Source organism: Octopus bimaculoides, chromosome 3 (genome assembly GCF_046866305.1).
Source record: "Octopus bimaculoides isolate indiv1 chromosome 3, ASM4686630v1, whole genome shotgun sequence".
In the NCBI taxonomy this organism is placed as follows: Eukaryota; Metazoa; Mollusca; class Cephalopoda; order Octopoda; family Octopodidae; genus Octopus; species Octopus bimaculoides.
The window spans coordinates 158,444,289-158,462,710 of record NC_142930.1 but is presented as its reverse complement, the minus strand read 5'-3'; the positions used below and the strand labels follow the sequence as shown (position 1 = coordinate 158,462,710).

The following is an 18,422-nucleotide window of genomic DNA, read 5'->3' as shown; positions in this document are numbered from 1 at the left end:
TTACAAATTTCACTACTAAGAAATCTGTTCCTGTTATGATCTTAAACCGTTATCATTTCCACCCTAATAGCTATATTTTAGTGTTCTTATTGTATTGAAGAGTAGAAATAATATTGAATCCATAAATGTAATGAATTTATTGATCTGTATGAATTCAATACCATATTTTCTGACATGCCTGTTGACATAGTTTATAGCATAGACGTTCAGCCATCGTTACTATCTTTCCAAATCCTGCAGCATTTCACTTGAAATTTTCTGTCCATCAAAGTCATCTGGGTGTATAAGTTGACCTACTTCTTTTGGCTGTAAATTTTGGTCTGAAAAATTCGACTTGTATGCCAGAAAATACAGTAATAATATTGAATTTATACATGTAATAATGAATCACTTGATGTTTACTTTTTCAGTTAGTACTGTATTTTTTTTTTTTTTTTTTTTGCTAAGGTGCAATATCAACTGGGAGTACATAGAAGAAGCTGAGAGAAAATTAGAATTAAAGATAGACTGTAAGTTAAACTATTTATATAAATATAGTTGTTTGTTATTTATGGTGAATCATTCCTTTCTATTGTGCAGTGTAGGAACTAAACTCATTGTAAACCCCTCCTGTAATTTTTGTTATGTTTATGATTAGGGTTCTTATCAACAAAAACTTGCAGACCCTCCTCTCTTAAGTGCCAGCCCATTAGCCATATTCTCTACAGTCAATTTAAGTGGATTTGATAGTATTTCTGTATTATCAGCTTGCTCTTGTTCTAACAGTGTCAGCTCCTCATTTGATAAACTTGGTCTGTAGGACACTAGCATCTCAGCCACATCGTCCCCTATGATTTATTCAAACTCTACATCATCTGCAGGTGTCACAAAATCTTTCTGAATTTGATGCGGACTTTCTGCTTGCAGAAAACTTGTGAAGTCCTGGATACAGTTTGACCATATATTTTTCAAAGTGTTTTTTAAAGATAAGGCTTTTCACTTCATACTATGACCTATTTGTGTTATCCATAGCATGCATTGTGTTGAAATTCTTTCTGAAGTCTCTAACATATGTAGCTACAGATATTGCAATCATGCTTATACTTTTACTGTTGTTGCCAACTGACTATTCAAAAGGTGGTGGTGTTGGTTGTATCTGTTTTGCTGATGGTTATGGTGAGGAGTTTTGTTTGTGGTTGTGTTGGTTATATTGTTGTTGCTATTTAGCATCAAGTCACTTTCCATTTACCTAAGATCAAAGATATTTCATTCATCTTTCAAAATACAGTAGGGTACAACATTGTCTCATATGATTGTTTTCTATTTTAGATATAGCTGCTTATCTTATTCATACTTGTTCAGCCATGATCAGCCTACTTTTTAGTAATATCTAGAACTACATTATCTAATGTGTTTTTCTCTATTTAAGACAGCAGGATGTGATTTGAGCGAGATCTGGTTACTATCTTTAGAAGGTCAAGCAGCCATATAAAGTCTTTCTAGTACTTCTTTCATCAATGTTATCTTATACATGCCCTTTCAGATTATCTTAAATTTTCTTTGCTGCAGCCATGGATTGCCTTAACATTAATTTGACCAGTGCCTTCATTGACCAGTACACTAAGACACGACTCAAGTGGACAGAAGATTATTACAAAAATACTGAAGAAAACAGGTATATATTTGTCTTAGTGTCAGTATTGGCACCATCATTATACTTTTCTTGGATATTTTTCTCAGATCTGATGTACCAGATATATAGTAGATGACTTCTGCATTAAGGGGATATCTTACAATTAATCCAGTGGAACACCACTAAAGAAACACAAAGTTAATGATTTCTTAATATTAATAGTGATAATAATAATTAGTATCCAACAATTCCTTTTCGTGTCTGTGCATATAATTTATGATAAATAATAATGATGAAAATTATTTCGATATATGGCACAAGGCTAATAATTTTAAGGGGTGGTGTTAGTCAATTATATTGACCCCAGTAAATGATTGATACTTTATTTTATCAATCTCAAAAGAATGAAAGGTAAGGTTGACTATGGCAGTATTTGAACTTGGAACATAAACAACTGGAAGAAATGCTACTAAGCACTTTGTCCAGCACATCGATTATTCTGCCTACTTGCTGCCTTCATACACACAAATTCGAAGACCCGGCAAGCCAAGTGAGACCATAATCCAAGGCCTCTGCCAGGGGTGTAGCCAGCCCACTTATGCATACCTTTTCTTCATTGGACACTCACTGTCTGAGCATGACCGTTGCCAGAGCAGCAGCCTGGCTTCCGTGCCAGTGGCATGTAAATAGCACCATTTGAAGTGATCGCTACCAGCGTTGCCTTACTGGCACTTGTGCCGGTGGCACGTGAAAAAACATTCGAGCGAGGTCGTTGCCAGTGCTGCTGGACTGGCTCCTGTGTAGGTGGCATGTGAAAAGACACCATTTTGAGCGTGGCAGTTGCCAGTACTGCTTGACTGGCCCTCGTACCGGTGACACATTATGCTATCGGAGTGGTTGGCGTTAGGAAGGGCATCCAGCTGTAGAAACTCTGCCAGATCAGATTGGAGCCTGGTGCAGCCATCTGGTTCGCCAGTCCTCAGTTAAATCGTCCAACCCATGCTAGCATGGAAGGCAGACATTAAACGATGATGATATATATATATATATCAGGCACGTGCTATCAGTAATTACTCAGGCTAGGCAGTTGGTGACACTTATGTAGTAAAACATACTAAAAATAAGCGAAACACAGCCGCATGACAGAGTTGAAGGTAGATTTACATCTGCCTTTACAGCACATAAAGAAAACGTTGTTGTAGGAATGTATGCAGCACATGTGCTGCAGCAGTACTATGCTTAGCTTAGATACTGAGATTGAAAGGCTTGGGCGAATTATGCCTACCTAATCTAGAACAAAAAAAATATTTTGCATTTTATGCATAGTAATCAAAGTAACCTTCAAGATTTTACTGAATTAGGTGCATATTTTACCATAAAAGGAAAATGTTGCTATCGATCTATTTTATTCAAGGTAGGTACTGCCTACTTTGCTTAATTAGGCGGCATGTCCCTGATATATATATTGAAAGAGAGAGAGAGAGAGAATGTGTATGTAGGTGTATGTTAAGGGCACACATTACAGAATTATCACCCACATACATGCTGACTGAATGAGTAAATAGTTTAGGTGATCAAACATCTAGAATATCCATTGTCAAGACCTATATATATATATTCACACACACACACACACACCTTCTTTCCCAGTGATTGAATTTCAATGGAATGCATTTGGTTGCATTGCAGAAACACCAGCAAGGATTCATCAACAAAGTTATCTCAAACAGTCGCCAAGAAATTTGGTCTACAAAAACGTATTCCATTTGTGCCTTTTGTCATACGAAATCACACAGGACTGCCATTCCATTTTTTGACTGTAACCACCACCCCTGCCTGGTAAGTTGACTGTATACCAATACCTATATGTACATAAATGTCTTTCGCTTGAATTCAAACCTGTTGCAATAGAAAACTTTATTCCACATGCCACATTTGTTCATATAATTGTACTTGATATATATTCGACCATGTTTATTTAGAGCCGTAAATAAATGTAATTTATGTTTTACAATCAAATTAATCAAACAGTACGTTTGCATTTGTTGAAGGAATGTCTTTATGAATTCTTTTTTGCAAAAAAGGGTTTAACTGTTTTTGTTCTCATTCACGATAGGATTAAGATCAGATACAGTAAAATCATGCATAAAATGAAATATATTCATTGAAGTTGCTTGTGCATATTACAGACAACATAAGGCAGCCATTACCTGGTTGTTCATGTAGAAGAAAAGAGAAAGAAATCAAGCACATAACTGTGTTCTTAGAATGCTACCTGTGTTTAGAGTTCAATGTTGTATGTGTCCACTTTTTCCCATAAAAAGTTTTGTTGTTACTTTTGAGAACTTCAGCAAAAGTAATGCTATTGCCTTTAACATTACCAATAATTGTTGCTGAACTTTCCTCAACTCACATTCTGTATTAGCAAGAATAATCTTGTATCATCATTTAACATTCATTTTTCATGCTGGCATAGGCTGGACAGCTTGATAAGCCAGAGAGCTGCTCCAGGCTCCGATTGTCTGTTTTGAAAAAGGTTTCTACAGCTGGATGCCCTTCCTAATGCCAACTGCATGCTTTTACCATGACACCAGCATGAATACTTTTTATGTATGTTTGTAATTAAATATCAGAAAATCACACATTTATGCTAAAAATGCTTTACTGAAGTCAAGGGCAGCACCAATTTTCCATTTTTATTTTGTATTTTATGAAGGTAAAAGGCTATTTCCCTGTAGAATTACTGGTTCTACTGTGGATGCAAGCAGGTTATAAATTCAGAATCCTGAAGCAGAAATTTGGATTGATTAATTCTCAATGGGCTCATAATTTCTGCAACACATTCTACTCGTATTTGTGAGATGATGCTGTGATTGCACAGACAAACATCCTCAACCAAATCCAAAAGAACATCATATGAATGATTGACAAAGATTCAGCTGTCAACATGCTTCAACCACTCACTTGTATACATGCTGTTTTTTCTCTTTGTCTCTTCTATTACTGCTACAATGATTTATCCTTTTCTGAAGTACCTAATAATATACCCTCTCCACCAAGGCCTGTCTTTTCTCATCCTGCCACCTGTTCTTTATCTCTTGTTCTATGGTCCACAGTAAAAACTTTATTTAATTTTCCTTCCGAGAACTACATCTATAATTTCATACCTGCCCATGTTTTTCCATCTGATAATTATTTGAATAAGAAGGTTTGCAAAAATCAAGGATCTGCCCGTCTTTCCTTGACATTTTATGAAGAAAAAAAAAAAATACAAAATTAAACATTTTCTTAAAGCAAAATTTCCTGCTTGCCTCAAGTGGTTATCATTATTTACCATTTGTTTTTCTCTGCTGGTTTGGGTTGGATGGTTTGACTGGATCATAATGCTCCATGTCAGCTTTGGCATGGTTTCTTCAGCTGGATGCCCTTCCTAATGTTATCTTTTTTTTTTTTAAATGTAATTCTATGTAAAATTAATCATTATTCATGCTTTTCATTCAAACTTCTATTTTTCAAGTGTCTCTGGAGTTGACACAAAGCGTGGATTGTTGGAAAATTTCAATGATGCTTATATCAAAGCTACAGAGTGGAAGCAGGTTGAACCAAATGAAGAAGTCCCATTTTTCTTCCAAAGGAGGGAGAAAATTCGACACAAGGTAGATATTTATTTAAAAAACAAAAATGTATTTTGCAAAGCTTATATCTAATTTAAAGGATTGGCAGCTCACATCTTGTTGCTAGTGCTATATTGATGTGTATTGTAACCAAGATATTTGAATGCTCAACGGCTAGGTACACCTAGCTCAAAATTTGATGTTATTGTTGTTGATTAGTCTTAGGTTAATTCTGTTTGAGCAAGTTAATGATCAAAAGTGTCCAGGCCATGATCAGACTCTTTTTTTTTTTTCATGTAGTATATCTAAGACTACATCATTTAATGTCTCTTCATTTCTAAGACTGTGATTTTTAGTGGGACAGTGTGATTTTTAGTGCTATGTGGTCTAGTGGTTAGGATTCCTGGCTCTCACCCAGGTGGCTCAGGTTCGTTTCCTAGCCTGGGAACTGGTTAACTTTAATGGCAGTGCATCAGCATCTCTGCAGCTCTGAGCTAAAACTACAGCAAAAAAAAAAAAAAAAAAAAAATTCTAGCAGGTCACACACAACTACTTTGAATGTCTGGCCAAACAAATATATTTTACTACTGTAAGCATTAGTAGTTTTGCCTTTGATCTGTTCAGGCTCAATAAAATAAAGCACTAGTTAAGTACTAGGGTCAGTATAATCAGTAATCTTCAAGCCTAGGCGCAGGAGTGGCTGTGTGGTAAGTAGCTTGCTTACCAACCACATGGTTCTGGGTTCAGGCCCACTGCATGACACCTTGGGCAAGTGTCTTCTACTATAGCCACGGGCCGACCAAAGCCTTGTGAGTGGATTTGGTAGACGGAAACTGAAAGAAGCCCGTCTTATATATATATGTATGCGTGCGTGTGTGTGTGTGTGTGTGTGTTTATCCCCCCAACATCGCTTGACAACCGATGCTGGTGTGTTTACATCCCCGTAACTTAGCAGTTCGGCAAAAGAGACCGATAGAATAAGTACTAGGCTTCCAAAGAATAAGTCTTAGGGTCGATTTGCTCGACTAAAGGCAGTGCTCCAGCATGGCCGCAGTCAAATGACTGAAACAAGTAAAAGAGTAAAAGAGACTATGTTACAAACAATTATTATACAAATATAGGCATTACAGTATGTGTTAAAATTCTATGTTCTTGTAACAAAGGTTTTTCTTTACCTGTTTTCCAGGAAACTCATGAACTTCGTGTCAATCAACTTGTGGTCAAAGCTGATGACTGGCAGAAACTTTCTGCTGTGACCGTAGATAAAGTTGGAATCTACTTCCGTGATGCTCAACCCGATGAGAAAGTGATCCGCACGCAGGTATCTTTTGAACCCATTTCCGGCGGCGTGCTGAACTATACTGCCAGATACCGTTCGGGTGATTGTAATCTTACCAGGGATGGGGATTCTCTTCCACATGAGGTATCTTGGTGTTAGTGCTATGTTCTCATACTAAAGAATGCCTGGCTTGCATAATACTTCCCCCTATTTACCAACAATCTATGTTTCTCTTCTGCTGTCTCTGTCTCTTTTCTCAGTATTAGTTGGTTTTGCTACTAACTACATCTGTAGCGACTGGAATACATTATAAATAGAATCAAGAACATTTCTAAGACATATTTGAAAATTTTAGGTGGAAATTGTTTCAGGATGAAATTTTATTGTTTCAAAATTTGTGGCTGTGTGGTAAGTAGCTTGCTTACAAACCACATGGTTCCAGGTTCATTCCCACTGCGTGGCACCTTGGGTAAGTGTCTTCTACTATAGCCTCGGGCCGACCAAAACCTTGTCAGTGGATTTGGTAGACAGAAACTGAAAGAAGCCTGTCTTGAGGCGATGACTGCCTCACTGAGGCGATGACTACTGACCGAGACCTTTGGAAATGTGCTGTGCGTGAGAAGACCCGGCAAGCCAAGTGAGATCGTTGCCAGTGCCCCTGGACTGGCTCTTGTGCGGGTGGCACATAAGATGCACCATTTTGAGCGTGACCGTTGCCAGTACCGCCTGACTGGCCTTCGTAGGGTTTTCGAGCGAGATCGTTGCCAGTGCCTCTGAACTGGCTCTTGTGTGGGTGGCACATAAAAGACACCATTTCGAGCATGGCCGTTGTCAGTGCCGCCTGACTGGCCTTCATGCGGGTGACATGTGAAAGCACCCACTACACTCTCTGAGTGGTTGGCGTTAGGAAGGGCATCCAGCTGTAGAAACTCTGCCAAATTAGATTGGAGCCTGGTGTTGCCATCCGGTTGCACCAGTCCTCAGTCAAATCGTCCAACCCATGCTAGCATGGAAAGCGGACGTTAAACAATGATGATGATATGATGATACATATATATATATATATATATATATATATGTATGTATGTGTATATGTTTGTGTGTCTGTGTTTGTCTCCCCCAACATCGCTTGACAACCAATGCTGGTGTGTTTACGTCCCCGTAACTTAGCGGTTCGGCAAAAGAGACCGATAGAATAAGTACTAGGCATCCAAAGAATAAGTCCTGGGGTCGATTTGCTCGACTAAAGGCGGTGCTCCAGCATGGCTGCAGTCAAATGACTGAAACAAGTATAAGAGTAAAAGAGTAATCCTGGTTAATTTTTCCTTTTCCTTTTTAGTACTTTTTATTTAATTATTGTTTATGTTGAATTTGTTTTATTTTTGTTAAATATTTGTTAATAGTGCCTTGTTTTTTTTGTTCTTATCTCAGTCGTATTAGGGAGAGTAATGATATTGTATATCTACCATGGTATACGAAGAACATGTATGCATGGAAACACACACACACACACACACACACACACATGCATGAATACAGGAGTAATTAGGTTAGCTCTGAAAATGTTACTGAACCTTACAGAGATGAGAAAGCGTTTGATGGCACTGAAGATATGCTCCACTGTAAACTCACCCAACTCTTATCAGTATTGAAATCAAAATTTAAGCACTGATTATAACACAAGCAAAATGAGAAAAAATTATGAATGATGTTTGGCAAATATAAGTTTGTAATAAGAAGAGAGTTCTAACATCTAAAGTAGGATCTTTTGTAAGAAAGGAAAATACAAAGAAACTTAAAACAGCTTTCTTACTGTATTTTGTTATATAGCTATTGTAATCCTTTTGTTGATAGCCTTGGTGTTTGATATAGTTAGTTTCGCATGTGAGTAATTTTGCTAAAGAGCATATCGTCCCTAATTCTTCATGCTTGGTTACAAGTTAGTCAGTAGTACATGGATGTTGCATGTATTGTTATTAACATGTTGTTGTTGGTCTATTTTTGATGACTGTGAACTAGTAAGCTACACATCACACTTACCTCTCCTCTACTCATCACCTCTATTTTCTTTCCATTGAAATCTTACTCTAAATATTTTGCCCATCCCTTCCTACCTAGAACTGCAAGCCACATTTTACCCCACAGGTATCAGCCTACAGAAGTTTCTGTCTGAACACCAACTGCATTGACCTCTGGGAAGATTTACAATATCATGGGAAGTTCTCCCTCCACTTCTTAGTTCCAAAACATTTTTTAAGCTTGTTTCAATCTCTGTGATAGTTTTGCTGAAAATAACTCTGTAATATTTTTCAGTGATTGGGCCATTAATTCTTATTGGTAATTTACCATTTGAGAAAGTTTAAACTTCCTTTTCTATAAGAGACATTTCTTTTTAAATTGGAATTACAATAATAGTGTTATGTATATTCATGAATTAGTTGCTTTTTACATATAAGTTTACTTGTTTAAAAAAATTCATTGACATAATAGGTGCAGGCAGTTGTGTGGTGAAAAAAATAACCTTCACAACCATGTCATTCTGAGTTCAGTCTCACTGAACAGCACCTTGGGTAAGCTTTACATTGACTGAAGCCTTGATTGTGAAATTTTACTGGTAGAGCTTGTGCAGAAATTCTTCAGATGAATATTTATCATCATCATTGGTTGTGCGGGTGGCATGTAAAAGCACCCACAACACTCTCAGAGTGGTTGGCATTAGGAAGGGCATCCAGCTGTAGAAACTCTGCCAAATCATATTGGAGCCTGGTGTAGCCATCCGCTTTCACCAGTCCTCAGTCAAATCGTCTAACCCATGCTAGCATGGAAAGCGGACGTTAAACGATGATGATGATGATTGGTTAACATTCAATTTCCATGCTGGCATGGGTTGGACAGTTTGACAGGAGCTGGCCAGCTGGGGAGGCGTCCAGCTAGGGAGCTGTCCAGACTTTAGTTGTCTGTTGTGACATGGTTTCTTTGGCTGGATGTCCTTCCTAATGCTAACCACTTTCCAGAGTGTACTGAGTGCTTTTTACATGCCACCTATATTGCTGTGTTTATGCAGCACCAGCACAAGTGCATTTTATGTGCACCAGAACCTGTAAAGGACATACCTGTATGTATGGATGACCATGATTTACTTACCTTGACGCAGCTTCTAAAGTACAGCAAATCGTCACAACTCTCAGTTTCTTGTCATTTCCTCAGTGAAGCCCAGCATCTGAAGATACGAATGTGTGTGTGTAATACATTGTGGTATTTGGTTATGTCCCTGTACATTCAGGCCAATAATGCCATTCTTTTTTTCACAGCTGACAAAATAACTACCAAAAGTTCTGGGGTAGATTTAATTAATTGACGTCCACGAATGTGGTGGTCCTTCATGACTACAGCCCAATGACTAAAATTAGGATAAAAGAATAAGAAACGAGAACCTAGACTATTTATGATTAATTTTATTACTAATTGTATTTTGAGCATGTTAGCAAGGCATAATTATGAAATTATTAATGATTAGTAGTATCCCAAATCAGTCCACTTGAAGATTTGTTTCTATTAATTATTTGTAATTGATCTTTTGATGTTTTTGTTCTGTACGAGCATTGGCTCTTATTTTCTGCCCAACTCACACTGTCACATTAATGGATTCTTGGATTGCGGCCGGTTTTTAGATTTTGAATCTATCATTATTTATATTTGTGACAGGATGGGCTAAGATAAGTTGTCTGTAAAGTTTTTATATGAATGGCTGAAATGTGTTAATAGTAATTTGCATAATGAAAGCAAATATAATTGTTAATTTTGTACAGTTTAATTGAACCAATTTATAATATTAAGACGTAGAAGACAAGTCTTCCTTACAGCCATAAAAATAAAGATATTTTAAATGTCTTTCATAGTTAACAATGTCTTTTGTAATTAACAATCCTGATTAGGCAATATTTTGTTATCAACTGGTACAAGTTACTCATTTGCTTCAGTAACTAGACTATGAATTTTCATATCAATTTACATGAGTAATTAATTGATGTGTATTTTAATTAATTGTTCTTGAGTAGTGTCTGTTATGTTGTTGTTCTGTTTATAAATCTGTGCTCAATCTGCTGTCTTGTAGCAAACAATGCGTCAGCAAGTGGCTCGTTTTGTATTTGATGTCACACAAGAAGGAAGTGCACGCAAGATGATCACTGTCAGATCAGCCTTGACAATTGCTAATAAACTGCACATGCCTGTTGAGGTTGTCATGTACCCTTTTACTGGACTAGGTAAGATATGGATATTTTAATTAACATTTGATTAATTATGACAGGCTTATGTTTTAATTTTTAAAATTTATTTTTCTGTTTCTGAAAATAGTCTTGTCATCTAAATTGTTAACTAAACCATATTTGAGTGTATTTTTTTTTCCTCCCCCCTGTTTCTGAAAACACAGTTTTACTCTGTGTGTGTGTGTGTGTGTGTGTGTGTGTGTGTGTGTGTGTGTGTGTACGCATTTATTTATTCATGCAGAGTATCAAGTATTCACTCTTTAGCTACTCTAAGTTCCCTGTTTCTTGTATGTTCTTCAGGGCAGAAAGCTCCCAGCTGCAATGGAGTGAAGGTTCAGTTTTAAATGAATTAACAAACTTTATTCCATGTACCAAGACTTTTTCCCGATTTTGCATAATTATTTTTTAACAAGTTCATTTCTGTTTCACTTATTCAGGATGCACCATGTTGAAAGAGAAGCTATTAATCCAACCGAATAGCCAGTCTCCTGTACCCATTCTTTACACTTCTGCATCCCTTTGTGTTCGCCCAGCTGATCTCCGTGTGGAAGAATGTGGTGAACCACTCTATTGGGACAAAGTTCGTAAAATGGATGAAGTCCTTGATTACCACCGGGTCTGTCGGCCTATAAAACCAAACAAAGAGTGTTTCAGGTAATTATATTCTATTTCTCAATCTCTTTAAAATCAGAATAGCTTTGGTTTGTTAGTTTAGGATAATGACTAATCTGGAAGAAATTTATGGGCAGCCTTTTGAAAAACATTCCTGCCACAGTGTTTGTTACATCATCATCATCATCGTTTAACGTCCGCTTTCCATGCTAGCATGGGTTGGACGATTTGACTGAGGACTGGTGAAACCGGATGGCAACACCAGGCTCCAATCTAATTTGGCAGAGTTTCTACAGCTGGATGCCCTTCCTAATGCCAACCACTCCGAGAATGTAGTGGGTGCTTTTACGTGTCACCTGCACGAGGGCCAGTCAGGCGGTACTGGCAACGGCCACGCTCAAAATGGTGTCTTTTATGTGCCACCCGCACAAGAGCCAGTCCAGGGGCACTGGCAACGATCTCGCTCGAAAATCCTATGAAGGCCAGTCAGGCGGTACTGGCAACAGCCACGCTCAAAATGGTGCATCCCATGTGCCACCCGCACAAGAGCCAGTCCAGGGGCACTCGCAACGATCTCACTTGGCTTGCCGGGTCTTCTCACGCACAGCACATTTCCAAAGGTCTCGGTCAGTAGTCATTGCCTCACCACCTCAGCCCAGGTCTTCCTGGGCCTACCTCTACCACGGGTTCCCTCAACAGTTAGGGTGTGGCACTTTTTCACGCAGCTATCCTCATCCATTCTCACCACATGTCCATACCAGCGCAATCGTCTCTCTTGCACACCACAACTGATGCTTCTTATGTTCAGCTTTTCTCTCAAGATACTTACACTCTGATGGGTATGCACACTGACATTACACATCCAGCGGAGCATACTGGCTTCATTCCTTGCGAGCTTACGCATGTCCTCAGCAGTCACAGCCCATGTTTCACTGCCATGTAGCATGGCTGTTCGTACACATGCATCATACAGTCTGCCTTTTACTCTGAGTGAGAGTCCCTTTGTCGCCAGCAGGGGTAAGAGCTCTCTAAACTTTGCCCAGGCTATTCTTATTCTAGCAGCTACACTTTCAGCACACCCACCCCCACTACTAACTTGGTCACCCAGATAGCAGAAGCTATCGACTACCTCTAGTTTTTCTCCCTGGAATGAGATAGAAGTTGTTTCCTGTTTGTTTACAGTGTTTATTGCACCTGAACATCTGCCACATACAAAAACTAACTTCGTAGTTAATCTGCCTTTGATATTGCTGCACCACTTATGTGTCCATAGCTTGCACCGGGTACATCTTATAGAGTTACTACCTACTCATTTTCTACATACTGAGCAGGGCCATCTACCTGAAGGGGTTTGTGTTTTATCTACCTTCCTACTTATTAGGATTTTGGTTTTTGCTAGGTTGACTCTAAGGCCCTTCGATTCTAGTCCTTGCTTCCACACCTGAAACTTCTCCTCTAGTTCTGATAGTGACTGCGCAATTAGTGCAAGGTCATCAGCATAGAGGAGCTCCCAGGGGCAACCTGTCTTGAATTCCTCTGTGATCGCCTGGAGGACTATGATAAATAGGAGGGGGCTGAGGACGGAACCTTGGTGGACCCCTACCTCTACCTGGAATTCATTACTGTACTCATTTCCAACCCTCACCTTACTGGCAGCATCTCTGTACATGGCTTGCACAGCTCTCACTAACCATTCTTCTATCCCAAGTTTCCTCATTGACCACCAGATAAGGTATCGGGGGACCCTGTCAAAGGCTTTTTCCAAAACAAAGCATGTATGTCTGATTGGTTGACTATACTTACTTGAAAAAAGAATGTATCACTCTCAGAACTTTTTTGTTCTTGTTTTGGACTTTGGGCTTTTAATTACATGTCTTCCATGATTCCACCCAGGCAATTTGGCCATTGCAACTGAACCAGTTGTTTTAAACTTCATTAGTCTGCAAACCATAGACTCGTTGGGTGCTTCATTTCTCCCCCAAATGGTACAAAGTGTTCGAGCTGTTTACACTGTACTTTCTCCATTTTGGTAAAATGTCTTCACAATGAGAATGCATTGCTCAGTTGTAAACTGCTTCATGACACACTGCACACTATTCTGAAAAACAAACAAAAATCTATTAATCGTAGTGAATAGAGATGGCAAACATGATAAAAGCATGCCTTCAAACTTCAAAACACCAAAGTGTCACCCAATTCAAATTCAGTGCTCTTTATGGAACACCTTATGCAATTTTGTTCTACTACAGCACAGAGTGCACCTCTTCTATATGTTATTGAAGTGTATGTGTAATATTGTCGTAAGAGTAAACCCTACTATGGTTAGCTTTGCCTTTCATTTCCCAGGACAGTTCTATCAGTTACTCTCATTCCCTACAGATTTGTGGTCTTGTGACAGCATGAAACATTCTTGTCATTTCTAGTTCTTTCATGACTTACTGTTGTTTGTCACCAGGTTTTGTGTGTCTGTAAGACGTGGAAAATATCCCGAAGAAACTCAGCTACATCGAATACATGCTCGAGAATACAATATTCCGGGTCACACAATTACTCTTCATCCACCGGTCACTCTTTGCAATCTGCTACCAATTGAGATGTCTTACTACTTCAAGAATACCTCAATGAAGGGTCAAATTGATGCTGGAAAACAGGAGCCACTCTATCAGGTAAAAGAGCTTTGACAATTTTTTAAATATTTATATTGAACACTTTGTTTTCTTTTAATTCCATCTCTTCATAGTTCTTCTTGTTACAATGTTTTCCCTTGCTTTTTTCTATATTCAGGCTGACATGAGCCAGCACCTTGAACTCGGAATCCAGCTGGAAAATTTCCGAGATTGTAACGAGTTGATGATCCCTCCAGGAACTATCAATTATAAAGCTCGGTTTGAACTATACGACAGTGATAAGAGAATGTTGGCGTTGACTGTACGCATCATTTCACGCAAAGGAGGAGCACTCAAGGTGAGACTTAGTCACTGACTTACCCATTTCTAATATCCAAAGAAATGCTTCAGAGTCAATGAGTAAAGTGGCAGAATTGTTAGCACACTGGACAAAATGCTTAGCAGCATTTCATCTGTCTTTATTCTGAATTCAAATGCTGTCAAAATTGACTTTGGCTTTCATCCTTTTGGGGTGAATGAAATAAATACCAGTTGAGCACTGGGGTTGATGTAATCAACTAGCCCCTCCACAAAATTTTAGGCCTTGTATCTATAGAAGAAAGGATATTAGAGAAGGGCTGGTTATCTTTGGGAGTTAAATTGACTTGACATAGCTGTCTTGAAATACATTAAATGAAATGTACCTGGGATTTGTGAAGGTCATCCTTGTCACACACTCTATCCCACTGATTCTGTTTTAAATTTTATGAAGTATACACAGGTCTGTAAAATACTCAGCCACTTCTGCTATATTACAATGAATAGGTAGTTCTATAGTATCAAACAACTGGAACATTATTTTGTCAAATTCAATGAGAATCCTTGTATTTTCTGAAATTCTTTGGTTAGAAAATATATTGCATTAATCTAATATATAAATGGCAATTTCTGTCTGTCTGTTACCATCTTAGTGCCTAAACCAGCTAACCAATATTCACGAAACTTAGCATACATGTTGCACTAACATCCAGTAGCATGTTTACAAATTAGCTATGATGTGACAAATATATCCAATTTGTTATCTCTAATCTCATGACTTCAAATAAACTCTAAAAATTTACTCTTTTGTAAAACATTAGTAATGGTTTGACCTGGCTGAAATCACTACACTATATTTTATGGAATAGGAATGAAATGTTTTGGTCTTTGGGCTTTCCCAAAGTTACTGAAAGCAAAGAAATAGCTTGACTCAAAAACTGAGACCAAATTCCATCTCATTCATAACTGGAATGTTATCGATTGCTTGTAAAACAATAATAGTTATCATATTTTTTTTTTTTTTTTTGTAGCTCCAAATCTCAGCTCCCTATTGGCTTGTCAACAAATCTGGCATTCCATTAATTTTCAAACAAGATGGCACCAGACTGGAAGCTGCAGGTCAATCAGAAGACCATGAAAGAGCAAAAAGTGTCACACCTTTACTTTTCAGTTTTACTGACAAAGAGTGTCCAACCAGGTATGTATTTTTTGTTTTCTTTTTTCTGAATGAATTTTTTGGTATTTAATTATTGATCTTTGGCATTCCACCTGTGATCATCTTGTGTTTCTAATATGTAGAACTCCATTATCAAATATTTCCTTTTTTTTTTGCTTAACACAGTAGGGTATGCTATTTTAAGCAGTTCAAGTAACAACATAGAGGTCATATCTTTGTGTCTGTGGTGACATACACTCAAATGTCTTTTCATACATTACACATGTGCATACACAAAAGCGCACACACACACACACACACACACTTTATTTTTAACTTCTCCATTCTTTATTCCCCAGTCTATCAACAACCTGTTGTAAGCATCTTTCTCAGCTGCATTCACTTTCAATATCTGTTTCACTCTTAGACTTTGAAGATGAAACCTGGTTCTCTAGACCGAGCTAAAAATAACTAAGAGTTACTAACTCAAAATAAAGCCAAAGTACCTTTTGTGTAAAGAAAACTATTAGATGCCAGAAGATAATTTGCTTTGTAATGGGTGTTATTATAATTACAGTTAATTATTATTAGTTGTTACTTGAAAGATTCTCTATCCATAAGCTTAATTTGTGAAAGAAGATCGCTATCTCATTCTTGTCTGTATGAGACTAGGCTACCATCAGAAATATTGATATCTACATTTATGTACCTACAGAGGCTGATTAGGAATCCCAGAGTCAAAATTATTTATCTATATAATACTAAAAGTCTGTGATTGCTTGCTTGCATGCTTGTCTATAATTTGAAACAGCCAAACCGGCACATAATGGGAAAGGTACCCCTGAAATGTGAATACAAACAGAATAAAACAAGTTTAGCGTAAATCAGACCATGGATTCCCAAGATGCGTGTTTTTTTTTGGAGCGGGGGTTTATTTCCACAAATTTAAGCAGTGAAACCTGGAGTTATTACTGTGAACACCTGGATAGTTTTGTTTGTGTGCGTGGCTGTAATTTAATACAGCCAAACTGACACATAATGGGAAAATACTCAGAAAGTAAAGTGCCCCTGAAATGGGAATACAAATGGAATAAGACAAGTTTCATGTCAATTGGACCACAGGTTCCCGAGATACACATTTTTTTTTCAGGTACCTTTATGATTGCCTGCTTGCATGAGTGCTTGTCTGTAATTTAATACAGCCAAACCAGTGCATAATGGGAAAATACTTTGAAAGTAAGGTACCATTGAAATGTGAATACAAATGGAATAAAACAAGTCGTGTATGGATTGGACCACGGTTCCCAAGATACGTGGTTTTTCCAGGTACCTTTATAAATAGCCAAATCGGCACATAATGGGAAAATACTCTGAAAGTAAGGTACTGTTGAAATGTGAATAGAAACGGAATAAAACAAGTTTCACATAAATTGGACCATGGTTTCCTGAGATACATGGTATTTTCGGGTACCTTGAACTGTTGGTGACCCAACAGGTCACGGGTTATCTAGTTGTTTATAAGCCTCACTATTTCAGAATTGTTATCTAAATGAATAATGTTTCATATTAAAGAGATTTAACTTAAAGTTTCTTGATTCTTAGACTTTCTGTTGGAATTAATCCCCTTGTGAAATTTGGCTATTCTTTTTAACAAACATACATACACTCTCTCATGTTCCCTGTCATATGTGCAAACATGTATGTGTTTCTTTGTATATTACATAATTTTCTTTCTTTCTCAGATGTTCTATGAGAGCTGGAAGACAAACTGTAGCAGCAGAGAGTGTACTTCTTCAGTGGTAAGAAAATTCTTGTATATCACTTGATTATAGTGTTACTTTTTTGTAAAGGAATAGTTCTATCAGAAATATTGGTTTCAAGTTTTGGCATGAGGCCAGCAAGTTCAAGGGAGGGGTAAGTCAATCTCGTTGATCCCAGTGCTCAACTGGTACTTATTTTATCAACCCCGAAAGGATGAAAGGCAAAGTCCACTTTGGAGGAACTTTAACTCAAAATGTAAAGATGGGCACAATATTGCTAAGCATTTTGCCCAACTTTTCTCTCAGGACGCTCACACGCTGTCGTGTGTGCACACTGACATTACACATTCAGCGGAGCATACTGGCTTCATTCCTTGCAAGCTTACACTTGTCCTCAGCAGTCACAGCCCATGTTTCACTGCCATGTAGCATGGCTGTTCATACACATGCGTCATACAGTCTACCTTTTACTTTGAGTGAGAAGCCCTTTGTCACCAGAGGTAGGAGCTCTCTGAACTTTGCCCAGGCTATTCTTATTCTAGCTGCTACACTTTCATAGATTATATTTTCACAATGTGACAAAATATATCTTTATTAAACATATTGTGTATGATTTCTGTATACATATTTATTCATAGCCACACAGCTTTGCTATGATAGTTTTATGATAAATGATAATAAATTTTAATTTCAGGTGTCCTCGTTTTACATTAGACAGTGGCATTGGTACACGCCAAGTGCACATTACTTCTAAGGCAACAAATAGCCCAAATAGGTAAGAGCCGCTTTCTTATTTGTTAGCATTTACTTAATACTAACGTACGATCAAAGGCAATCCAGCCATGATAACCCTGTTTGTGTAGGATTTCTAAGACTTTTTCATCATCATCATCATCATCATCTGTTTTCCATCCTGGCATGAGTTGGATAGTTTGATTAGAACTGGTAAACCGGAGAGCTGCACCAGGCTCCAGTCTGTCCTGGTTTCCATGGTTGGATGCTTTATCTAATGCCAACCACTCCACAGTGTGTACCAGGTGTTTTTAATGTGTCATTGGCACAAGTTGCTTTAACCCATTAATTCCCACTGTCCTATAAATAGGACAGTAAATGAAAACATTAAATAAGCTATCTCACATTGTCTCAGTGTCCCATTTATAGGACACCGAGTATTTCCATTTCTACTTGAAGTAAAGG

At 37.9% G+C, this 18,422-nt stretch overlaps 1 protein-coding gene across 12 annotated transcripts in view; it reads left to right on the top strand.

Annotated features, from left to right (window-relative positions):
• Positions 1-18,422, top strand: part of LOC106877485 (intermembrane lipid transfer protein VPS13D) — a 178,439-nt gene that overhangs the window by 112,156 nt on the left and 47,861 nt on the right. For 9 of the 12 annotated variants that reach the window (XM_089349874.1, XM_089349875.1, XM_089349873.1 and 6 more), the window contains 12 exons: positions 448-509; positions 1,549-1,654; positions 3,302-3,451; positions 5,130-5,268; positions 6,413-6,649; positions 10,620-10,770; positions 11,211-11,427; positions 13,841-14,051; positions 14,170-14,349; positions 15,341-15,507; positions 17,208-17,264; positions 17,920-18,000. In XM_089349874.1, the coding sequence (XP_089206000.1) occupies positions 448-509; positions 1,549-1,654; positions 3,302-3,451; positions 5,130-5,268; positions 6,413-6,649; positions 10,620-10,770; positions 11,211-11,427; positions 13,841-14,051; positions 14,170-14,349; positions 15,341-15,507; positions 17,208-17,264; positions 17,920-18,000 (1,758 nt within the window). The remainder of the gene's footprint in view (positions 1-447; positions 510-1,548; positions 1,655-3,301; positions 3,452-5,129; positions 5,269-6,412; positions 6,650-10,619; positions 10,771-11,210; positions 11,428-13,840; positions 14,052-14,169; positions 14,350-15,340; positions 15,508-17,207; positions 17,265-17,919; positions 18,001-18,422) is intronic. The other 3 variants (XM_089349883.1, XM_089349882.1, XM_089349879.1) reach the window with 1 other exon arrangement.